General features: G+C 51.0%; 2 protein-coding genes across 2 annotated transcripts in view; both read right to left on the reverse strand.

Annotated features, from left to right (window-relative positions):
- Positions 1-427: 427 nt before the first annotated feature.
- On the reverse strand, positions 428-8,388 carry CMTM3 (CKLF like MARVEL transmembrane domain containing 3). Its single transcript, XM_036441552.2, has 5 exons — positions 8,111-8,388; positions 4,910-5,065; positions 3,104-3,199; positions 2,645-2,765; positions 428-1,394 (listed from the first exon to the last, which is right to left on the reverse strand). The coding sequence occupies exons 1-5, from the start codon at positions 8,255-8,257 to the stop codon at positions 1,366-1,368; spliced, it is 549 nt and encodes a 182-aa protein (XP_036297445.1). The 5' UTR covers positions 8,258-8,388; the 3' UTR covers positions 428-1,365.
- A 9,838-nt stretch (positions 8,389-18,226) lies between these two features.
- Positions 18,227-24,558, reverse strand: part of CMTM2 (CKLF like MARVEL transmembrane domain containing 2) — an 11,789-nt gene continuing 5,457 nt past the window's right edge. The window contains exons 3-4 of the mRNA XM_036441235.2: positions 19,362-19,463; positions 18,227-18,542 (exon numbers count right to left, since the gene is read on the reverse strand). Of these exons, the coding sequence (XP_036297128.1) occupies positions 18,351-18,542; positions 19,362-19,463 (294 nt within the window). The 3' untranslated portion in view covers positions 18,227-18,350. The remainder of the gene's footprint in view (positions 18,543-19,361; positions 19,464-24,558) is intronic.

The raw sequence follows: 24,558 nt of genomic DNA on the forward strand, positions 1-24,558 counted from the left end.
CCAGCGTCCCCCGGCGAGGCCTCCGCACGTTCACCTTTCCCACACCCTCAGGACGCGCGTGTGTGGGAGTTGGGGCAGAAAGCCTGCTTCCTCCCATCCGCCTGGGCCAAAGTGCCCACGAGGCTGCTCCGAGGCCTGGCTGCCGGAGGGGTGGCGGGATGTGCCCCTCAGAGGGGCTGGGTGACCTGGGCAAGTCATCGGACCTTCCGCCAGTTTCCTGGCCTATAAACAGGACTGTGTGAGGACTAAGTAAGAGCGCAGACATGAGACACTTAGTGGTGCCTGGCATGGAGCAAGTGTGTGTGTGTGTGTGTGTTTGCGTGTGCATGTGCTGACACTGATACCGGATGGCATTGCCCTGGGTGGTGTGAGGTTTATTCACGCACTCCAAGCAGGTAGTCCGTCTGGTTTAATTCATGGCTTTTTCCAGGGGAGGAGATTCACATGCAAGAGAAGGACAAAAGTTACAGGTGCTCCCAAATGGGTCCAGAACTCTGGCTCATTTCGCAGGGCCTCTTGGTCACAGGAAATGCTATTTAAGAAGCTGCTTTTGTATAAAAAAAAAAATTATATAAAGTCACAAAACCCCACTGAAGATACATACACAGCACAGGTCCTTGGGAGGACACAGAAGGCACGTTTCACCTCTTGGGAGGCGGTCGGGAGACCTGCTCTGGCCGACCCGGGACGCTGTCCCTCCACGTGGCGCCCGATCTTCGGACCTGGGAAGCTACTTTACGAGCTTTCCTTTGAAATGGTCTTAGACCCAGAATGGCCCTGTGCCCTGAAGAAGACACGGTGTCCAGGGGCGTGCGGAGGCAGTTAAGGGCAAAGGCCGGCTTCCTCCCTGCCTAAGGGACGAAGGAGGTGGTGCTCCTTGAACCAAAGAATCTTGGAAGGATCATTCTCGACAGAGTGCCAGGCATAGCCAAGGTCACTGGGGCTGGGGGGCTGGCGGTTGGCCCCTGGTGGCTTCTGTCTTACTTCTGTTGTGCTGTTACCTCTATGCACGCCCCCCTGCCCCCTGCCGGCATGAACATCCCGTGACAGGTCACATGGCTCCCGTTGTGCTTGTTTTTGGCAGAGAGGTCAGAGGGCTTAAGGTGTGTGGGACAGAAACGGGGAGTGGCGGAGTATTCCCGATGCCCTCCCGGGCAGAGCGGTTACACAGGCTAAGCCGAGGGGCGCCGTCCCGCGTGCCGGGCGCAGAACGTCACCTCGGGCCGTGAGGAGGCCTGCTCCTCTGGGGAAGTGACAGCCTGCCCCCCCCCGGCACTCCCGGCCCCCGGGCCTCGCTCCGGCCAGCCGGTCAGGAGAGCAGGAGGGAAGGCCCACGCGGCTCGGCTGCCGGGGCAGGGCAGCACTTCAGTCGGAGTCAGAGTCGGAATCCTCTTCTGAAACGAAAGCAAAGAGGAGGCTTGGCAGGAGTCTCCTGGCTGGTGGTGCCCAGGAGCCGTCCCCGGAGAGGCACAGCCAGGCTACGGACTGGAGCCCCGATGCCTCCTGCAGCTGACTGTGCTGTCTATTGGTGGGTCTGCTTGGCGTGAGGGCCGGGGACCCCCCACAGGCAGCTGCTGTCCCCTCTGTAGCGCAGCCAATGCAGGTGGGAGCCCAATGCCCTCTCGTCTGGGGCTCCGTGCGCCCTCAGTGTCCCTGAGCTGTCCTCACCTGGGGTGTCAGGACAGGACATCTGTACCCCAACCCCACCCCACAATTTAGCAGGACAACCCGGGGCAAACCATTTTCTCGTCTAAAAAACTCAAATAGACTAGAAGATCAGGAAACCTCCTTTGGGCCATTTTACAGTTTCGGCCCCCCCTTCCCGCCAGTCCCAATCCTCGTTTTATATTGTGATCAGAAACAGGGGATGGCTGTGTGGTCACAGATGGAAAACCAGCCATCCAACTTGCTGGCCTCCCCCCCACCCCCATTTATTTTTAAACTAGGCAGTGGCACAGCCATTCTGAGCGGAAGGTTGGCTGGAGGGGCCAGAAGGCCTGTTGCACTCTCCTTGGATAAAAAGCTGAGAGCGAGCCGAAACCAGTTTGGCTCAGTGGTAGAGCGTTGGTCTGTGCACTGAAGGGTCCCGGGTTCGATTCTGGTCCAGGGCATGTACGTTGGCTGCGGGCACATCCCCTGTAGGGGATGTGCAGGGGGCGGCTGGTCGATGTTTCTCTCTCATCGATGTTTCTGGCTCTCTATCCCTCTTCCTTCCTCTCTGTAAAAAATCAATAAAATATAAAAAATAAAAAAAATAAAAAAGCTGAGAGCGAGCTTGGCTCCCTGGCACTTGAGCCATGAGGCAGGCCAGACTGCAGGGGGCGCTGGTCCCTTTGCAGCCCAGTGCCCAGGAATTGAAGCCACTGACTGGCTGCCCTGGGGGCTCATCGGGGACCACTGAACGGAGATGGAGGTGCTAAGCGTGCCCTCTGCTCGCCCTTCCTGGAAAGGCTCAGCCCTGGGGAGCCACGTGCTCGCCCGAGGGGACCGGCTTTCTGATCGGTGCTGCGTGAAGGGATCCGAGAACCAGGCTGTGAAAGCACTTCCTGCCCGTGGCGGGAGAGGGCACGCTGCTACTCCAGCCTCAAACCAACCACGTGTCCCCAGGGAGAGCGGGGCCCAGCCCGCAGGGAGACACACCCACCTTCCTCCTTGTTGGCTGTGGTCTCGTCCGCAGAGCCCCCTTGCTTGAGGAATTTGGCCACGTCATTGAAGATCAGGTAGAAGTCAATGGCAAACACGATGGTGGCAAAGAAGCCAAACACCTGTGGGATGGAGAGGACAGACAGGGTGGGTGGGACCGGAGTCCCTGCTCCGAGAGACTGAGAGGCACCTGCCCGGCCTCCCCTCCTGTGTTTATCTGATTGGATAAGCAGCTCAGATTGGCAGGCACAGGCCCCTCCCATGAATGACAGATGGGAAAAGGAGCTGTTAACTTGGCTGACAAACACCCTTTCAGAGCTGGGGCCGAAGCAGGGAGAGAATAAGCCCCAGACGCTAAGCGTGTGTGCCGAGAAGCATCTGGGACTTGAGGAGGGGTAGGGTGAGCTTGAGGGGGGCCTCACTGGCCACCCCCCCTCCCAGGGGTAGGGCAGCTACTCACCCCGGCTGCCTTGGAAGCTCCATCCGAGTATTTGGCGACAGCTGTGATGGAGATGGCAAAGTAGATGAGGGCCGCTGTGACACAGCGCAGGAAGTCCTGGGGGGAGAGAGGGACTCGGTCACCCCGCCCTGAGCTCCGAGGAGTGGGGCAGAGCAGGGGAGGGGCCCCCTGGGAGCTCAGGCAGGGGAGGGGGTTCAGGAGACACCAGGCAGCAGAAACAGCCCACTGTTCCGGAGCGGGGTGGGCCTGGCAGCCTGAACACACGCCTGGCTCCCGAGTCCAGCATCTGGGGGCTCCCACCCTGTCCTCCCACCGCCGCTCCTGCCCCGGCTCAGGTGCCGCTCGCAGGCTGCCAGCAGCCGAGACTGCCCTGCCCTGGGCCTCACGTTGTCACATACTTGTTGCAGGTCTATTTATGAATTATGGTTTCTGTTTACTTGGTCCCTAAAATGGGGACACAGAGGGTGCAGCCCAACAAGAATGCTGGGGAAGAAGTCAAGAAAGGTTGGTGTGTGTGTGTGAGAGAAAGCTAAGGCTGGGGCAGGCTGGGAGGGGATAAAGGGGAGATGTGTAATACTCTCAACAATAAAATTAAAAAGAATATATTTTTTAAGTGACAAGAAAAGACCAGGGTTCACCCTGATGGTGGGGCTCAATTGGTTGAAGCATCCGTCCCATATTCCAAAATGTTGTGGGTTTGATCCCTAATCAGGGCACATGCAAGAGGCAGCCCATCGATGGTATTCTCTCCCTCTCTCTCAAATCAATAATAATAATAGAAAAATTTTAAACTCACTTTATTAAACAAAATCAGACAGACAGACCGGGGTTCAAGTGCAGGCTTGCTGTCCCTTCTCTCCGACCCACTGACCCACTGCAGACAGCGGAAGTCTGAGGCAGGGCTGAGGCAGGGCTCTGGGCTCTCCGGGGTGATAAACAGAATTGCCAGAGGGCCGAGTGAGGGTCTGGGTACGCCCTGCAAGTCCCCAGTTGAGGTGCCCTCCCCCTGCTGAAATGGCTTGAATTCCTGTAGCTGAGACGAGGGAGCACCAGCGCCACCTCGTGGCCAGGGGCAAGGATGTCAAACTCTTAGCACACAAGGAATATTGTGGCCCAGCCAATATATTGGTATGTGAGAAACGTTTTAATAAAAACTTCATAACTTAATTTTTTACAATATCCTGTTATACATAATTATTAACGAAATACAACATTTACTATAATCGTGTTGCATTCATTTCCCTTACGTGCCTTACACGTGCAACATTTCTGTCCACTAATACTGGCAGCGAATATTTTAGCAGCCGATTGCCACATCATTGGTCTTATACTGACTTGTTTGGTGTGCGCAATAGGAAGTATTTCGATTTCGAAGAACACGAAAAATAGGTTTATTTGCGTTACGCTTATTAACTTGTGCAATTATTCAGTGTCTGGTAAGTTAATGTTCAAGAAAAATATTAATTTTTATTAAAGTGGTCTATTTTATTTTAACGATCACTCATTTATTTCAGCCCTTTGTATTCAGCATGTCTCTATCGAAATAAACATACATTTCTATGGAAATTTAAGCTTTTGTTTTTTTGCGGCCCACATACCCTTAAACCTTGTTTATTTGGCCTGTGTCTGCCTTTGAGTTTGACGTGCTTGCCTTCCAGAGACACCTGGAGGCCCTGGCGGGGGTGCCACAGCTGCTGAGTGGTGGGCCCCAGATCACCTGCGGCCAGGTCTACCCGCCTGGCTCCAACCCATGGCCAACAGCCGTCCCAGTGCACTGACCCCTTCCTCATGGGGCCCAGCCCTCACCATCATGGGCCAGCACAAGCCCTGCCACTTGTCATTCAGCTGCATGGCATCGGCAAAGAGGAAGAAGAGGGCCAGCAGGAACTCCAGGAGGGGCGCGGTGAGGAAGGCGGACGCTGAGGACGCCACGTAGCAGACAAAGGTGATGAAGGAGAGGCCCTGGGGGGGGGGGAGCGAGAAGTCAGAGCCGTTGCACAGCCCCTCACCCGGTGAGCACCCCTCGGAGCCCCTGCCGTCGGGAACAGCGGAGGCTCAGGAATGGAAGGTGACCTGCCCTCAGTTCTGCAGCTGCCGGGCTTAGGGCCTGGTCACGGGGCCCGGGCTCACACCTGTGCTGCCCCCAGAGTTTCTCGGCTTGGCCCTTAGTGCTGACCCCATGCCAGCTCCTTGCCAGGACCCAATCAGGAAGTGCCAGCCTCCTACGTGTGTCTAGCCCAGTCCCCCAGGAGGCCACTCTCTTGGGCTGCTCACTCCGCCCCCACCCCACCAGGCTCTTACGGGCAGAATCCACCCAACTCAGACGCTGTCCCACAGGGGCTCCTCAGACCCGAGCAGCCTCAGGCAGCCCACTGAGCAGGAACCAGTTTCAGAAATTCACTCCCAACGCACAAGATCTGTACTTTCCACTGAATGCAATCTACCCGGAAAACAATAAAATCTTAGACTTAGCTAAAGAAACAGGGGCTGAAGTGTTTAGAGTTAAAATGTAGTTTCACTCTAAATCCATTGAAAAACAAAATGGAGCCGGGCTGGTGTGGCTCAGTGGTTGAGCATCAACCTAAAAACTAGGAGGTCACGGTTCAATTCTTGATCAGGGCACATGCCCAGGTTGTGGGCTCAATTCTCTCTCTTCATTGATGTTACTATCTCTATTTCCCTTCCTCTTTGAAATCAATACAATTTTTTTTTAAATGGATAGATAGATGGAGCGATAGGTGATAAAGTAAATATACCAAAGTGCTAACAACTGTACAATCTAGGTGGTGGGTATATTGGTGTTAACAGTATAACTCTTGTGGCTTTTCAATATATTTGCAAATCTTACTGCTGATGAGAAATAAACATCCAGGAGAGGAGTGTTGGCACTGATGCCCTGGGCCCCGCTGGTCTCTGGGCGAGGGGCACTGAGGAACCAGAATGAAAATGTTCCCTGCAGCCCTCTGCACGCACTGTGTGTGGGAACTGCGGCTGCCAGACGCCGAGCCCCCCGTGGTTCTGGTTCTGCAGACTGTGTGCTGGGGCGGGCCCCGGGCCAGTGCCCGCTGGGGCTTGGAGGATCTCTCCTGGGATCCTCACAATCACCATGTGCCAGGTGCTGCTGACAGCCCACTTTACAGACGAGAAGACTGAGGTTCTGAGAGGTGAAGTGATTGCTCAGTGTCACGCAGCTCATAAGAGGATACCAGGACTCTGAACCCAGGGCTGGCTTGACTGGCAGTGGCCCGCCTTAAGCAACCTTGCCCTGGGGGCGCTGGCTCTTGTCTGGTTTCTGTCGCTGTGTCTGAACACGTCTAAGGCTGAGTAGCTCTGAGTGGGGCCCAGGGGGCCTCCCAGGGACACCCAGAGGCCCCACAGGAAGTGCCGAGGCTGCTTCAGACAAATGAGCTACAGAGATCACAGGAAGTCCCCAGGGCACCCACATCTGTACTCAACATGGCCCTGGGGACAGCCCAGGCCAACTTGAACAGATGGTTAGCCAGCTGCGTCCCACAGCTCCTGCTGTACTTGTGGGCTGTTCTTGTGTCCCTGTCCTTCCTGTCATTTCCCTCCCCCTCCCCTAGCCTGATTCTGGAGAGCCCCCTCTGGATTCCTGTTTCCTCATTCTCTGATTCCTAGTTACCACTCCCCCCTTCCTGTCCCTGCCAGCTCCCCATTGCGGGGGCCTGGGGGCAGACCAGAGGTGACTCCAGGAGTCATGGTGCAGCTCCCCTGCAACTTCAGTGCCCTCCCTCCCTCCCTCCCCACGCCTGGCACTCCCAGATCCCTGACCCCAGCTCTGCCCTGGGCCCCCTCTATGCTCTGGCCAGCTACCCCTTGACTTAGGAGGGGGGCCTGAGTGAGGTGGGTTTGGGGTCTCCTCGGTGGATGGTAGTGGTCTCAAGGCTTCTCCCCGAAAGTAGCTTCCATCCATCTCTTGGGTGAGGCTGGTGTGGCCCATCAGGAGGCAACCCCTCGAAGTGAGGGCTGTGGGTCACTTGAGAGTTGGGCAGGTCCTGGGCTGACCTCCGGGCTGGCCCCAGGCCCAGCAGAGGGGACAGGGCCACAGGCCGCCTCCTGACGTGGAGGCAGGACCCTCCTCCTGACCCCCATCCCCCTCGGTCCCTGCTGTCCCCCAGCCCTCACCTGTCAGATCCTAAGCTCCCGCCTCAGCTTCCTTGTCATCAAAGTGGGAGGAAAGGCAGAGACTGAGGAGTTGCTGGGGATCTAGAGACTAAGTGCCCCTCCCTCGTCCCGCGTCCCCTCTTTCTAGTCTCTTCCTCCCTCCCCTCCCCTCCCCTCCCCTCCCCTCCCCTCCCCTCCCCGATGTCCGGGACCAGCACAGCCCCAGCCCCAGCCCACTGGCGGGCAGTGTCCTGAGGACAAAGGCCTGGCTGGCCGGGGAGGGGGTGGGATGGGGGGGGGGGGGAAGAAGCAGCTCCGCGGGGCGGGGCGGCTGGATCCCGACTGGGAAGGGGAGGAGGGGGATGAAGTCACCCCGCTGGGCCCCGGCCCCCGCCCCTCAGCCCGCTTCCCCCGCCCCTAGCGCTGCTGGGGCCTCACCCATTCCCAGGGGTCCCCATCCCCGCTGGCTGGGCTCCCCCACAGCCTCCGCCCCGCAGCTCGAGGCCCGGCCGGCCCTCCCTGCGCCCGGGAAAGCGGACAGGGGGGTCCCGGCGCCGGGTGCGAGGGGGGCCGCGCGGGCTGCACCCCCCTCCCCAGAGGGGCCGAGGGGGCGGGAGCGCCCGGGGTCACCTCTCCTCTCCCCGGCCCCCCACCTCCCCCAGTCCCGGGGCTCTAGGCCGCTTCTGCCACCCCCCCCCCCCCCGACCCCGCTTGGCACTCGCGCGTGCAACCCCCGGGGGAGGCGGGTTCGGGCCCCGCGCGCTGAGCTCCGGCGGGTCCGGCCCGGACGGGGCTCCGGGAGGGGTCGGTCGGGCGCGCCGGGCAGCGGCCGCCGGGGGTGGGGGGCGCCGCCTGGAGGTGGGGGGCCCCCGCCGCACTCACCGACTCGGCCAGCAGGAGGCGGCCTTTGGGGGAGCAGAGGAAGGCGCGCGCGGGCAGCAGGGCGCGCAGCCCCGAGACCCCCCCGCCCGGCGCCGAGCGGCCCGCGGGCTCGGGCTCCGGCTCGGGCTCCGGGTCCGGGGGCCACATGGCGGCGGCGGCGGCTGCAGGGACGAGGCTCGGTCTGGCGCCCTCGGACCTCCCGCCCGGAGGGAAGCGGAAACCCGGCGGGCGGTGCGGAAGGAGAGGGAGGCCCGGCGAGCCCGGCGCAGGGGCGCATCCCCCGCCGCCCGCCCCGCCCCGGCCCCGCCTCCCCGGCCCCCTCCCCGGCCCCGGCCTCCCGCCCCCTCTTCCGCCCTCCTCCTCCTCCTCCTCCTCCCTCCCTCCCTCCCTTCGGACCCCGGCCCCGCCGCGGTGCTGGCCTGGGGGGCTCCCCCGGACCCCCGCATTCTCCTCCTCTCGCCCCCTGTCCCGGAGGCTCCGGAACTGGTGTGCCCCCCTCGGGTGCCCGTCGGATCTCCCACCCACCTGTCCCTGCCACAGCCCGGGAGGGTGCTCTGCACTCGCTGTCCGTCCCCCCATCGAGCTTCCTGGGTGCACTGGTCCGGGACCCGGACCTTCTGGCTGCGCGGCCTCTGCGCGGGGTGCTGCCCTCCAGCTTCCACCCCCATCCTCCCAGCCAGAGTCCCCCAGACCCCCATCCTCCCAGCCAGAGTCCCCCAGACCCCCATCCTCCCAGCCAGAGTCCCCCGGACCCCCGTCCTCCCAGCCAGAGTCCCCCGGACCCCCGTCCTCCCAGCCAGAGTCCCCCGGACCCCCGTCCTCCCAGCCAGAGTCCCCCGGACCCCCGTCCTCCCAGCCAGAGTCCCCCGGACCCCCGTCCTCCCAGCCAGAGTCCCCCGGACCCCCGTCCTCCCAGCCAGAGTCCCCGGACCCCCATCCTCCCAGCCAGAGTCCCCCGGACCCCCGTCCTCCCAGCCAGAGTCCCCCGGACCCCCGTCCTCCCAGCCAGAGTCCCCGGACCCCCGTCCTCCCAGCCAGAGTCCCCGACCCCCAGACCCCCGTCCTCCCAGCCAGAGTCCCCCAGACCCCCGTCCTCCCAGCCAGAGTCCCCCGGACCCCCGTCCTCCCAGCCAGAGTCCCCGGACCCCCGTCCTCCCAGCCAGAGTCCCCGGACCCCCGTCCTCCCAGCCAGAGTCCCCGGACCCCCGTCCTCCCAGCCAGAGTCCCCCAGACCCCCGTCCTCCCAGCCAGAGTCCCCAGACCCCGTCCTCCAGCCAGAGTCCCCCGGACCCCTGTCCTCCCAGCCAGAGTCCCCGGACCCCCGTCCTCCCAGCCAGAGTCCCCGGACCCCCCGTCCTCCCAGCCAGAGTCCCCCGGACCCCCGTCCTCCCAGCCAGAGTCCCCTCCCAGGGCTGGCCTTCCTCTCGCTCAGCCTCTCTCTCACCCCCGAGGCCACCCATCTTCACCTCCTCACGTCCATCATCTCCGTCCACTGCTCCCCATCACCAAGGCCCGCCTGGACCTCAGGCCATTCCCGTCTCCTCCCTGCACCTTGGGAGCTTCTCGTCTTGCTCAGGGTCTCCGGTTGGGGAACACAGACCCCCTCGCCGCCCTCTCTCCCCTTCCCTTCCCTTCCACCCGTCTGCTGTCTCACGGCTCCTTCCCCCGGGCTCCCTCCTGCCCCCGGGCCTTGGCACGTGCTGTCCCCTCTGCTTGGAGTGCTGTCCCCCGCCTGGCTCTCTGGTCAGCCGTTAGCCTCCCGTGATCGGAGAGCAGCAATGCCTCCGCAGAGAAGACCGCCCACCTCTCCAGCCCGGTAAGAGGCATTCGTTGACTTATTTATGGATTCGTCCAACAGCAGAACTGGGAGCCCAACCTGAGGCCCCCGCTTATTTTGGGGGTGTGGGTAAACACTGAGTGTGCCCTGAGAAACCTGAATCAGGTTCTGGTTGCTGGTCATAGGTGTTGGGCAGGCTCCGAGGGCGACCAGGCAGAAAGGATTCAGCGAGGGACCGGTGACAGGAGGCAGATGGTGGAGGCCCAGGCCCGGGAGTTCGGGATTTTTACCCCAAATTCCCCGGGAGCAGGTCCGGGAGGGGAGGGTGGGGGGGGTTAGATCAGAGGGCCAGCTGGTTCTAATCCATGTTAATTAAAATGTGGCTCAACATTGCAATTCAATATAGGAAAACACCCCGGATTTTAAAAGGGGCCAAAGATTGGAACAATTCAACAAAAGTGTTCGAACATCTAATAGACGCATAGGCGAAAAGCTGCTCAGCACCATGACATCCAGAAATGCAAATGAGCCGAAACCGGTTTGGCTCAGCGGTAGAGCGTCGGTCTGCGGACTGAAAGGTCCCGGGTTCGATTCCTGTCAAGGCCATGTGCATTGGTTGCGGGCACATCCGCGGTAGGGGGTGTGCAGGAGGCAGCTGGTCAACGTTTCTCTCTCATCGACGTTTCTAGCTCTCTATCCCTCTCTCCTCCTCTCTGTAAAAAATCAATAAAATATATTTTTAAAAAAAGAAAGAAAAGAAATGCAAATGAAAGGCACAGTGAGATACCGCTGGACACACTATGGAAATGGCTTAAGGAAAAGGGATGCTACTGGTTAAGTGCTGGTGAGGATGTCTAGCAGATGGGACGTCCATGCACAACAGATAAAAAGGTTAGACGGGTCCAGCTGGCATGGCTCAGTGGTGGACAGGGTTCGAGTCCCAGTCAGGGCACGTGCTTGGGTTGTGGGCTTGATCTCCAGGAGGGGGCATGCAGGAGGCAGCCGATCAATGATGCTCTCTCATTGTTGATGCTTCTATCTCTCCCTTTCCTTTCCTCTCTGAAACCAATACAAAATATATTAAAAATAAATAAATAAATAAACAGCCCTGCCCGGTGTGGCTCAGTTGGTTGGGCATCGTCCCGTATACGGAAAGTTTGTGTGTTCAATTACCCAGTCAGGGCATGTACCTAGGTTTTGAGTTCAATCCCTGTTTGGGGCGAAACAACCAATGTTTTTCTCCCCCCTCTCCCCCCCATCTCTCCCATCTTCTCTCCCTTCTCCTCTTTCTGAAATCAATAAACATATCCTCAGGTGAGTTTTTTAAAAAAAATAGTTAAGTAGAGATCTAGCTATTTTACTTGTAGGTATTTACCCAAGAGAGATGAAGACCTAGGTTTATACAGAGGCTTGTATATGAATGTCCACAGTTCTATTTTAAAAATATATATATATATATATTTTATTGACATTTTACAGAGAGGAAGGGAGAGGGATAGAGAGTTAGAAACATCAATGTTGGTGAGAGAGAAACATCAATCAGCTGCCTCCTACACACTCCCCACTGGGCATGTGTCCACAATCAAGGTATTTACATGCCCTTGACTGGAATCAAACCCAGGACCCTTGAGTCCGCAGGCTGACCCTCTATCCACTGAGCCACACCAATCAGGGCTATAGCTCTATTTGTAATAGCTTAATGTGGAAACCACCCATTGGTTCATCAGCAGGGGAAAGGATACAGTAACCATGGACATCCCTTCCAGGAAAAGCATCTTGGCAATAAGAAGGAATAAATAATTTTGAGTGCAACGATATGGTTGCATCCAGCAGACATGCTGTTGAATGAAAGGAGCCACAATCACACCAGTACATGCTGTATGACTCCACGTTTATGAAGTTCTAGAAATTCGTGAAGCTAAACTGTGGGGACAGAAGTCAGATCCGTGTCTGGGGGCGGGGCTTGAGGAAACTTGTTGCGTGCTGGAAATGCACTTTATTTTGACAGAAGTGGTGGCTACTCGGGGACATGCATTTCTCAAAACGCATCAAACAGTACCTTTAACACGGGTGCATTTTATTTTATGTAATTTACGTCTCCATGCACGGAGAGGGCACCAAAAACAAAATAACGGTGTCAGCCCTGAGTGACTGAAAGGGCCCAGGGAGAGGGCAAGGAGAACCTGCTGGGTGCCCTTGCTTGAGGTGGCTGGAGACCCCGGACCCCTGTCCATCTCACCCCAGGCTGTGGGCTCCCTGGGGACCAGCCCCAGCCCAGAGCCCGTCATAGCGGATGGCACCATGAAATATCCGCTGTGGAACGGAGGAGGGTGGCTCTATTCCTGTCACGTTCCTTGTGGAAGGAGTATTTCCCCTTCTCCTCCGCTGGTTTATTTATTTTATTCTTTGGATGATAATGAGCTACTCTTAGACTTCATCTGACTGGCTGTTGTTCCATCTTTGGCCAGTAGGTGGGCTCATGTGCACCTAACATGCGCACTCCCCTCCCCCCTCTTTTTTTCATTTCCTTATTTTCTGCCACTGTGAGATGCCGCGGGTTCATTTTGTGTTCTCCCCGTCCGAGGCCTGGAATCTGGATTCTCCAAGAAGCCCTTTATCGGAGAATGGTATTCAGAAACCCAGGTCTCCCTGGGCAGTTTTTTATTTTATTTTATTTGCATTTCTCTAATTCTGAGTGGCACAAGCACTTTGGATTTTTGCATGTCCCTTTCTGAGAACTGACTTCTCACACACAGAACAACACACTTGCCAGGAAATTAGTCCTTTTTCTGAAATGCGAGTTACGAATGTTTTTTGCTGCTTCGTCATTTATCTTTCACCTTGCGGTTTTTGCCATACAGATTTTTTTCTTTCTTTTAGAACTTGCTGTTTTCTCTTTTAATCTATAAAAGTTTCCCTAATGCTCACCATCCTTACATTTGTGGGATGTGCCTTTTGCTAAATCTCTGGGTTCATTTAGGTAATATTTTTATTTTATTTGGGATGTTTGCCTTTGTTTTCACAAATAGAATGGACTTACAGGTTTGTGTGTGTGTGTGTGTGTGTGTGTGTGTGTGTGTGTTTAATTTTACTATTTGTGCTATCCTTTATGTAAGTCTTTCTTGTTTCCTAGTGAAGACACTTAAAGTTATATATTTTTCTCTGAGGACCAGTTCAGACACATGCCAAAAATATTGCTCTAGTTTTTACCCATTTCTAGATAGTTTGTAGTTTCAGTTTTATTTTTAAAAATATATTTTTATTTATTTCAGAGAGGAAGGGTGAGGGAGAGGGAGAGAGAGAGAGAAACATCAATGATGAGAGAGAATCATTGATTGGCTGCCCACTGCACACCCCACACTGGGGAGGCATCCCACAACCCCAGGCCAGGAATTGATCCCTGACCTGCTGGTTCACTGCTCAATGCTCAACCACTGAGCCACGCCCACCGGGCATAGTTTCTGTTTTAATTTCCTCTTTAATCTACATTCTGTCTTCTCTCCTGCTGGAATTCCAAATAATTAGACCTTTTGCTACTGTCTCTAAAGTCCTTGAGGCTCTGTTCATTTCTTTAATCTTTTTATTCTCTTTTGTTGAGATCAGATCATTTCTACTGATTTGTCATCAAGTTCACTCTTTCCTCTGTCCTCTCCATTCTGCTTTAAGCCCATTCAGTGAGTTTTTTTGTTTTTGTTTTCTTTTAGAAATTTGGTTATTGTATTCAATTTTAAAATTTTAGTTTATTTTTTATATTTTCTCTTTCTCCACTGAAACTTTCTATCTTTCCATGTGTTTTATTTATTCTTTAAAATTTATTCTTAGAACACGCTTATATATATTTTTTAAAGGCCTCTGATATTGTGTCATTCTTTTTTTATTTTTTTTGTTTCTTCATTTGTGTCATTCTTGAGGTTGTTCGCTATCTTTTCTCACATAAGATGTTGAGATTTTTTTCTAGTCCTTCATATGTCAAATAATTATTGATTGTATAATAGACATTTTGGACATTAAGGGGTTTTTCTTTATTGATTAAGGTGTTATATATGTTCTTGTCCCTCCCGTTCCCTCCCCACCCCAGTTCTTGCCTCACCCCCCTAGTGTCTGTGTCCATTGGTCAGGCTTATATGCATGCATACAAGTCCTTTGGTTGATCTCTCCTCCTTCCCCCACCCTCCCCTGCCTTCCCTCAGGTTTGATGGTATGACCGATGCTTCTCTGTCTCTGGATCTGTGTTTGTTCATCAGTTTATGTTGTTCATTATATTCCATAAATGAGTGAGATCATGTGATATTTATCTTCCTCTAATTGACATATTTGCTTAGCATAGTGCTCCCCAGGCCCATCCCTGCTGTTGCAAATGGTAGGCGTTCCTCTCTTTTTATAGCAGTGTAGTATTCCATTGTGTAGATGTACCACCGTTTTTTAATCCACTCATCTGCTGATGGGCACTTAAGCTGTTTTCAAATCTTAGCTATGGAAAATTGTGCTGCTGTGAACATAGGGGTGCTTATACCCTTTCTGATTGGTGTTTCTAGTTTCTTGGGATATGATTCCTAGAAATGGAATCACTGGGTCAAATGGGAGTTCCATTTTCAGTTTTTTGAGGAAACTCGATACTGTTCTCCACAGTGGCTGCACCAGTCTGCATTCCCACCAGCAGGGCACGAGGGTTCCTTTTTCTCCGCATCCTTGCCAGCACTTGTCGTTTGTTGATTTGTTGATGACAGCTATTCTGACTGATGTGAGATGGTCGTTTTGATTTGCATCTCTCAGATGATTAGTAACTGTGAGCATGTTTTCACATGTCTTGGCCTTCTGTATGTCCTCTTTCAAAAAGGGTCTATTTAGGTCCATTGCCCTTTTTTTTTTTATTGAGTTTTGTTTATGTTCCTTTTGTTAAGTTTATGAGTTCCCTATAAATGTTGGAGATTAAACTGTTATTGGAGATAACATTGGCAAATACTGAACATTATGTTTTGAATTCTGGGTTTGCTTAACTTTTATAAAGATTTGTTGTTAAAGCAGACAATCAATCTGGTTAGATTCAGGCCTATCCACCATTGGCCTGTGGTTCCAATCTCTGGTCAGTTTAGAGGCTGGTGCTCTACCCATTGAACCAAACTGGCTAGGTCCTAATTCTTGAAACGTTTGGTGGAATTCACCAGTATAGTCATCTGGTCTTGGACTTTTATTTGTTGGGAAGTGTTTTTGGCTTCTAATTTAATCTCTTCTTTTTTAAAAAAAAAAGTTTTTATTTATATCAGAGAGGAAGGGAGAGGGAGAGAAACATCAGTGATGAGAGAGAATCATGAATTGGCTGCCTCCAGCATGTCCCCCACCCCGGGGATTGAGCCCATAACCTGGGCATGTGCCCTTGCCAGGAATCAAACCGGGGACCCTTCAGTCTGTAGGCCGACACTCTATCCACTGAGCAACACCAGCCAGGGCTAATTTAATCTCTTCACTTGTTGTAGGTGTGTTGAGATTTTCTTTTTTTCCTTCTGTGAGTTTAGGTAATTATGTATTACTAGGAATTTTTCCATTTCATCTAACTTGTTGGCATATAATTAAATTATTCATAGGATTATCTTATAATCCTTTCTCTGTATGGTCAGTAGTAACTATTGCTTTCATTTCTGATTTTAGTTGTGTTCTTTTTTTTTCTTTGTCATTATCTAAAGGTTGTTCATTTTGTTGATATTTTCAAAGAGTTTATCTTTGGTTTTGTTGATTCTGTTTTTTCACCTTATTCTCTCTCTTACCTATCTCTGGTTTGTTGTTTCCTCTTTTTCCCCCTTAGCTTTGGGTTTAGTTTGCTCTTTTTTCTTCTTCTTCTAGTTCCTCAATGTTACCAGGGTGAGAGGAATGGGTGAGAGGAGTTTAACAAGGTCCACCCTTTCCTGCTGGATTCTGGGCACAGCCATGTTTACCTTACACTTCTAGGTACAATTTACATACAACAGAAGGCACAGATCTTACGCATGCAGTCAGAGGTTTGACATATGTGTTCACCAGTGTAACCAGTTCCCTAAACAAAGGTATCATCACACTGTCTCAAGCCCCACAAAAGGGGGGCGTGAGACAGTGTGATGATACCTTTGTCATCAATCCCCATTCTCCACCTCCTGAGGTAACCACTGTTTCCATTTCTTTCACTAGTTTTCCCCCTGTCCTTGAACTTCAAAATAGAATCTGGTGTTCTCCTTTGTATTTAAAAATATGTTGACTTCAGAGAGGAAGGAAATGGGAGGGAGGGAGGGAGGGAGAGAAACATCAATGATGAGAATCATTGACTCCTGCACCCACCTGCTGGGGATCAAACCTGCACTCTGGGCCTGTGCCCTGGCCTGGAATCAAACTAGTGACCTCTTGGTTCATGGGTTGAGGCTCAACCACTGAGCCACACCGGCGGTGTGTCTTCCTTCTGGGTCTGGGTTCTTTCACTCAGTAATGGCTGAGGCTCATCGTGATCTTTCACTTTTATTGCCCTTCTCCCTCACGTGTCAGGAGCTTGTTTGCTGTTGCTGGGGAGTATCATATGGTGTGAACGTAGCACAGTGTATGTACCTCCTTTGAAACATGTGGGCTTTTATGTTTTAGCTTTTAGGCTCATATAACATTCTAGTATATCAGTCCTCTTGGCTAAATATCTGGGGGAGGGGGAGGGAGGAGTGGCGGGGATGTAATTCTGGGCCATTCGGCAGGAGAGTGTACATGTTTTAGCTTTTCTCTAGAACACATGTGTCAAACACAAGGCCCGCGGGCCAAATCCGTCCCGCCAGGCCTTGCAATGTGGCTCGCACCGCGCTGTCATCACTGCACTCTGCTGCATTTCCATCACAATGACAGTTTATGACTGTTCAGTAAACCATTCGGCCCGCGATTTAGGCTGGATTTTAGATTTTGGCCCCTTCTCTGATTGAGTTCGACACCCCTACTCTAGAATGTGAATCCCTGCAGGCCCGCCTTCTTTTGGTAGGGTTGCCTTTCCTTACCTGGCCAGCAGGGGGCGGTGTGAGAGCTACAGAGGTGCACTTGAAGGGTAGACACCAGCTCTTCCTGCTTCACCCGGGACCTGCTCCAGTTGCCCATCTTTCCCACCCGCTTGACAGGCAGCCACCTCCTCCTCTGCAGAGGCCAACTGGGTCATCTCCTCCCACTGGGAGGCGCACCCCGAGACTCCCCATGGCATTTGGGACAGAGGCCAAGGTCTTCACCCTGGCAGCCAAGGCCCCGCTGCCTCTCCCGCCTCCTTCTCATGTGGTTCCTGGCCGAGCTCATGCCCCCTCCACCCACGCCCCTCCTCCCAGCTCCTCATGCCTCAATTTGGGACCTCACTTTTCTCCCATGAGGATGACTCTTCTCCTGCCAGATTGCCAAGTGGCTGCACTGTCTGGTGAGAGTGAGGCCCTGACCCTGGTGGTGGTGGTGGTGGTGGTGGTGGTGTGTGTGTGGGGGGGTATGGGCAGGGGGGCTGCATGTGGGAGCCATGGCTCTGGGCTTAGGCTCTGGTCTTTACCGGACAGAGATGCTGCAGATCCCATGGACCGCTGGCCAGCTCCATAGCACCCAGCTCCCGAGTCCCTCCTGAACCCATCCTGCGTGGCCCACTCCAGCCTGGCTCCGGCTCAGAGGCCCTGAGCCCTGAGTGGGTGCCACCACCCCTGTCGCCCTCCTCCTCCCATCGGTGCTTCAAATGAGGACCAATGCCAAACTTTGAAGAGTCAGGAAGGCCAGCAATCTGATTTCTCTCCTAGTAACTATCTGCATGCTTAAAAAAAAAAATTATATATATATATATATATATATATATATATATATATATATATATGTATACATATACACACACACACACACACACACACACACACACATATATATATATATATATATATATATATATATATATATATATATATATATATTACCCCTAGCCGGTTTGGCTCAGTGGATAGAGCCTTGATCTGCAGAGTAAAGGGTCCCAGGTTCGATTCCCGTCAAGGGCACGTGCCCAGGTTGGGGGCTCGATCCCCAGTGGGGAGCATGCAGGAGGCAGCCGATCCATGATTCTGTCTCATCTTCGATATTTCTCTCTCTCTCTCTCTCTCTCTCTCTCTCTCTCAAATAAATAAGAGTAGGTAAATAAAAAATAACATGGGAAAGAAATGCATCCTTTTGTTCCCACCCTCTCCTTTCCCTGTGGCCCCGTTGGCTGGTCAGCGCGGACAGCCAGTGTCACCCACAGGCCGCCCCCCCTCCCCCCCCCCCTCACCGCACCAGAACGTTCGGTAACCTGGGCTGCGTGAACAGAAGAAAAAATCCATTTAGAGAGAATTCCCTTTCCGAGCACAGGCTGTTATTTAAGTGGAGAAGAAAGTCACGGAGGGAGAAGACAAGGAAGACAGTGGGACGCGGCTCCACTGTAAAACGCGCGGCCACTGCCGGCCGCAGGCTTCTCCTCGGTCATTTCTTGCCCGCCTTCGCCCCTGACTTCCCCTTCTTGTCCTCCTTTGGCTTTGGCTCTTCCTTCCCCTTTTCAGCTGCCATTTTTGGAGGAGGAACCAGCACATTCCTTTTGACCTGCTTGCCTCTGAAGTGTTTTCTTTGAAGGCAAACATCGATGATAGGGAAAAAGGCAGCCACCGCAATAAGGACCTAGAAAACACAAGGAGCCTCTGGTGACTTTTGCTTTTCGCCCTGAAGTTGGCCTATTTCCTTCCTGGATTCTTTTCTTTTTTGTAAAAAAAAAAAAAAAAAAAAAAAAAAAAAAAAATATATATATATATATATATATATATACACACACACACACACACACATATATATATATATATATATATATATATATTGACTTCAGAGAGAGGAAGGGAGAGAGAGAGGGAGAGAGAGAGAAAGAGAGAGAGAGAGCAAGAGAACGATAGAAACATCAATGAGGAGAGAGAATCATTGATTGGCTGCTTCCTGCATACTCCCTTACTGGGGATCAAGCCCAAAACCTGGGCACGTGCCCTGGCCAGGAATTGAACCTTCTGGTTCATAGGTCAACGCTCACCCACCAAGGCACGCTGGCTGGGCTCCTTCCTGGTTTCTAAGAGGAAGCAGGTCCCCTTCAATGGCCAGACGCCATAGACCGAGTCCTCCCCTCCCCAGTGCCCGGTCACCCTCTGCTTCTTTATCTCTTTACACCTGGCCTGGGGGTAGGGTGGGAGCTGTGGCCTCTGGGTCAGCAGCTACAAGGAGGAAGCCAGCAGCCTGGGTGGCTCCCTAGACATCAAATTTATTTCAGTGGCTTCTCCACTGGGAACACTTATCAGCTTTACTTTAAAACTTTGCTCAGATCGCAAGACTGTGAAAAGCAATTATGTGGCCTCCTCCTCCATGGGAAGGAGGAGGGTGAGGGGCTGGGGAAACACCCGTCCTCCAAATAAAGAGGTGACTTCTCAGCAAATAAACAGCCCCACAAGGGAGACTCACCACAGAAACTATGTAGTTGACTGGCATGGTTTCGCGAGTTAGTATGGCGTAGATCGCAGTGCCGGCCAGGGAAGCAGTGGCGCATATGTCATTGATTATGTCCTGGAAGCATGGGAGAGAGGAGTGTCAGTCAGCCTGGGGCCGAGCACAGGCCCCACAGACAGCCCACCTGGCAGAGCTCCCTAGAAGGAACAAGTTTCAAACTTCTGCCTAATGAAAGAATATATAAGTATTTTATGTATATTAGCTAATAACAGGTCTACACTGATAGAAGAGTAAGATGTAAATTGACCGTACCCTCACAACGCTCACCACCCAATCAGGAGTGAGTATTCAAATAATTGACCCAACAAAGATGGCGGGTTTAATTTGCATATGCAGGCGCCAAGCAGCTGGGGCGAGCGGGGCAGGATATTTGGGTGGTCTCCACTGATGACGCAGGCAGGTGTTCTGCTCCACCTCAGCCACTCACACACACACACACACACACACACACACCTGGCTAAGTGAACATACCTGTGGCCCCTCAGCTGGGTTCTTTGAGTCAAGACCCAAAGCCCAGGATCTTTTATTTTTTAAACTTTAAATTTTTAAAAAAATATATTTTATTGATTTTTTTACAGAGAGGAAGGGAGAGGGATAGAGAGCTAGAAACGTCGATGAGAGCAAAACATCGACCAGCTGCCTCTTGCACACCCCCTACCGGGGATGTGCCCGCAACCAATGTACATGCCCTTGACCGGAATCAAACCCGGGACCTTTCAGTCCACAGACCGACGCTCTACCGCTGAGCCAAACCGGCTTCGGCTTTAAAAAATTTTTATTGACTTCAGAGAGGAAGGAAGAGGGAAAGAGAGAAAGAGAAACATCAATGATGAGAGTGAATCATTGATTGGCTGCCACTTGCACATCCCACACTGGGGATGGAGCCCACAGCTGGGTATGTGCCCTAACCGGGAATCGAACCATGACCTGCTGGTTCATAGGTGGACACTCAACCACTGAGCCACACTGGCTGGGCTGACCTGATTTAATCTAAATCACTAGTCTACCGGGCCCCATCTCCAATTGTAGTTACACCGGGGGTTCGGATATCAGTGTATGGAAGTTGGGGGGTATGCACGCATTCACTCCATAACAATTCCATCTTCTCAGTTCTGAGCTAGTGCTAAAGTTTTATAGCAATTCAGATATCTCATTGGGCACGCCCATCCTTGTCATTCTTTTAATTCTTCCATAAGACTTTTCGCATCATCTTGTAAAGTTCCATGAACAACCTCTTGTTCGGGTGGACTCTCGTTTAATTGATAGATGACTTTGGAAGTAAATTGCCATCTTTATGATAGCAACTCTTTGCATCTGTGAATGTGTGTGGTGTATTTCTCTGTGTTTTTAGGATTCTCCTTTGTGTCCATGAATGAAACGTTATCATCGCTTACATAAAGCCAAACGCCTCTTTGAGCGGTCTTATTCTCAGACACCTCGTCGTCTGCTGTTAAAAATGTTGTTTTCTTGGTGTGTGTTGCTGGTAGCCAGGAACACTCTTGTTTTTGTCTCTGGCAAAACCTCCAGGACCTCAGATCAGTTCTAGTAATTTGACTAGTAGATCCTCTTGGATTTTCTGTGTAGAGAATCACATGACGTATGAATAATGTGAGGTTCCACCCCTCCCTCCCCAATCCGTATACCTTTGTTTTTCTTGTCCCTTTGTGCTGATTCAGATCTCCAGCAGAGTGCTGATTAGAAACGGGGATAGTAGTCATCTCTCAGGATATGCTTTTCAAGTTTTGCCATGAAAGGAAATGTTTACGGTAGGTTTGGGTGGATGCCTATTATTAAAATAAGGACGTTCCCTTTCCCCCCCACCCTAGTTTGCTAAGAGATTTCTAAAAATAAGTATTGACTATGACTAAATAGTTTTCCAGCGGCTTAGGAGATGGTGAAACCGTTTTCTCCTTTAAATGAAAGATGGCAAGATATATTAGTAGAAGTTTGACAACGAAAGCCATCTTTACATTCCTGGCTCATGCCTGGTTGGTCATGAGGTATTGCTTGCTTATACTAGTATGTTACCAGATTCAGTTTGCTAATATTTTATTGAGGATTTTATGGCTACATTAAAATATGATAGGCCTATAGCTGACTGACTTTATACTGTCTGGTTTTAAGATAAAATTCCCACCAGGTAGTACAACGTATTATGAAGGGAGAGAGAAAGGGACAGACCAATGAAATGGAATATAAAGTCCAGAAATGAATACTATATGGGATTTAGTATTTTAACAAAAACGCCATTTCCAGTCAGTGCAGGAAACATGTACTATTCAGTGAATGGATAAATCAAATGATAAGACAGCCATCAGGGTTTAAAGCTAGAGCCATGATTCACACCAGAGAGCAAAATGGCTCCAGATGAATCAAAAGGTTTAAATAGAAACAATTTAAACAAGAGCCAGATGAAAACATGGATGAATTATTTTATAATCTATTTTTCCATTTCTTTTTGTAAGTTAGATTTCCCCCCCCCCAGGAAATTAACTATCTAAACTTTCCAATTTGTTTGCATGGAAGTTTTTGTAATGTACGAAATTTATATATACACACATATATAATTTCCTTGGGTTTACAGTACTTAAATTTATAACACTCTAGTTTGAATTGATACCAACTTAGTTTCAATAGCACACAAAAAATCTTTTTGTTGTTGTCACAAATTATATCTTTATACATTGTGACCCATTAATGTAGATTTATAATTATTGTTTTATGCACTCATATTTTAAATTATATCAGAAAAGAGGAGTTACAAATAAAAATATAATAATACTGGCTTTTATAGTTGCCTATATAGTTATCTATATTGCTGGCCTTTCTTTCTTTTGTGGCTTCAAGTTACTTTGCAGTGTCCTCTCATTTTGGCCTGAAGGATTCCCTTTATAATTTTTTTAAGGGCATGTCTATTAATAAATTCCTACACCTTTTATGTGGGAATTTCTTAAGTTCTCCTTCATTTTTTAAAAAAATAATAAATCTAGTATTCAGATTATTACAGGTGTCTGTCCTTCATAGCTCCCCTCCACCTGATTCCCCACCCCACACCATGCCCTTACTCCCGCCTCTGTCTTCATCCATAGGTGTAAGATTTTTGTCCAATATCTTCCCGCACCCCTCAAACTCCCTTCCCCCTGAGAATTGTCAGTCCACTCCCTTTCTATGTCCCTGATTCTATTATATTCACCAGTCTATTCTGTTATTCAGTTTTTTTATTCACTTGATTAAAAAAAAACCACAAACCATTTTATTGTTTTTTACAGAGAGGAGGAGAGAGGGATAGAGAGCTAGAAACATCAATGAGAGAGAAACATTGACCAGCTGCCTCTTGCACACCCCCTACCAGGGATGTGCCCGCAACCAACGTACATGCCCTTGACCGGAATAGAACCTGGGACCTTTCAGTCCGCAGACCGACACTCTGCCACTGAGCCAAACCGGTTTTGGCTTCTTCCTCTTCTTAAAGAATACCCTTCAGCATGTCATGTAATCCTGGTTTGGTGGTGATGAACTCCTTTAGTTTTTTCTTATCTGTGAAGCTCTTTATCTGACCTTCAATTCTGAATGATAGCTTTGCTGGGTAGAGTAATCTTGGTTGTAGGTTCTTGCTGTTCATCACTTTGAATATTTCTTGCCACTCCCATCTGGCCTGCATAGTTTCTGTTGAGAAATCAGCTGACAGTTGTATGGATACTCCCTTGTAGGTAACTAACGGTTTTTCTCTTGCTGCTTTCAAGATTCTCTCTTTGTCTTTTGCCCTTGGCATTTTAATTATGATGTGCCTTGGTGTGGTCCTCTTTGGATTCCTCTTGTTTGGGTTTCTATGCAGTTCCTGAACTTGTAAGTCTATTTCTTTTACTTAGGTAGGGAAAGTTTTCTGTCATTATTTCTTCTAATAGGTTTTCAATATTTTGCTCTCTCTCTTCTTTTGGCACCCCCAAAATTTGGATGTTGGTACGCTTAACGTTGTCCCACAGGCTCCTTACACTATCTTTATATTTTTGGAGTCTTTTTTCTTTCTTTCTTTTTTTTAAAAAAATATATATTTTATTGATTTTTTACAGAGAGGAAAGGAGAGGGATAGAGAGCTAGAAACATCAATATTGGTGAGAGAGAAACATCGACCAGCTGCCTCCTGCACAACCCCCACCAGGGATGTGCCCACACCAATATACATGTCCTTGACCAGAATCAAACCAGGGACCTTTCAGTCCACAGACCGACTCTCTATCCACTGAGCCAAACCGGTTTCAGTGGATTCTTTTCTCTTTTTGTTTTTCTGATTGGGTGTTTTTTGTTTCCTTGCATTCAAATCTTTGGATTGATTCTTGGGGTATGTTGATCTATAGTTGAGTTTCTATATATTCTTTATTTCAGACAGTGTATCTTAATTTCTGACTGGTCCTTTTCCATTTTTTTTGGCCTTCTCATTAAAGTCCTAGAATGTCTCACTAAGCTCATTCTATCGATAGGAGGTCCCATCAAGTTTCTCAGTGGTTTTTAGAAGATTCTTGAGTAACCTTATAAATGTGGTTTTGAACTCTATGTTGTCCAGTAGTTTGCTTTCCTCGCTTTCTTTCATTCGTGACATGTTTCTTTGTCTCTGCATTTTGGCTGTTTCCCTGTGTTGATAGAGTGGCTTTGTGTGGTAGGGAACATATAGGGGCCAGTAGCTCAGCCTCCCCAATCACCTGAGGTGGACGTTCTTGGTACATCCCTTTGTGGGCTGAGTGCAAAGTCTTGGTGTAGTTGATTGCTGTTGGTACACTGGGAGGAATTTACCTCCAGGCCAAGTGGCTGTGAGAACCCGCTGTATCTATTGTATAATGGAAGAACTGCTGTGCTGGTGACACGCTTATGGTGCAGGACTTGTTTCAGTGGGGCTTTGGTGCTCACTGAGTCTGCCTCTTGAATGTGTCACTTATGGTTGTGAGGAGTTGAAATCTGGTGTCTCACACTGACCACTAGGTACACTGGCTTCTGGATCTCCAATGGGATGCAGGTCAGCTACTATCTGAGGCCACCCAGCAGGAGCTTCAGCAAGAACTACAGTTTTCTCCCGTTTGCTTGGGGTTTGGAGGTTTTGGAGCTGTCAGAACAGTGCTACAAGTTTGCTAGGTTAAGCTGAAATAGGGCAGGCCATTCA

Source organism: Pipistrellus kuhlii, unplaced genomic scaffold (genome assembly GCF_014108245.1).
Source record: "Pipistrellus kuhlii isolate mPipKuh1 unplaced genomic scaffold, mPipKuh1.p scaffold_m20_p_17, whole genome shotgun sequence".
Taxonomy (NCBI): Eukaryota; Metazoa; Chordata; class Mammalia; order Chiroptera; family Vespertilionidae; genus Pipistrellus; species Pipistrellus kuhlii.

Bases quoted from the DNA above. Each gene is read 5' to 3' on its own strand.
- CMTM3 (XM_036441552.2), bottom strand. From the start codon at position 8,257: ATGTGGCCCCCGGACCCGGAGCCCGAGCCGGAGCCCGAGCCCGCGGGC. The intron at 2,766-3,103 runs GTGAGTAGCTGC...TCCATCCCACAG, and splicing joins GAGCTTCCAAGGCAGCCGGG to GTGTTTGGCTTCTTTGCCAC. The intron at 1,395-2,644 runs GTGGGTGTGTCT...CTTTCGTTTCAG, and splicing joins CACAGCCAACAAGGAGGAAG to AAGAGGATTCCGACTCTGAC.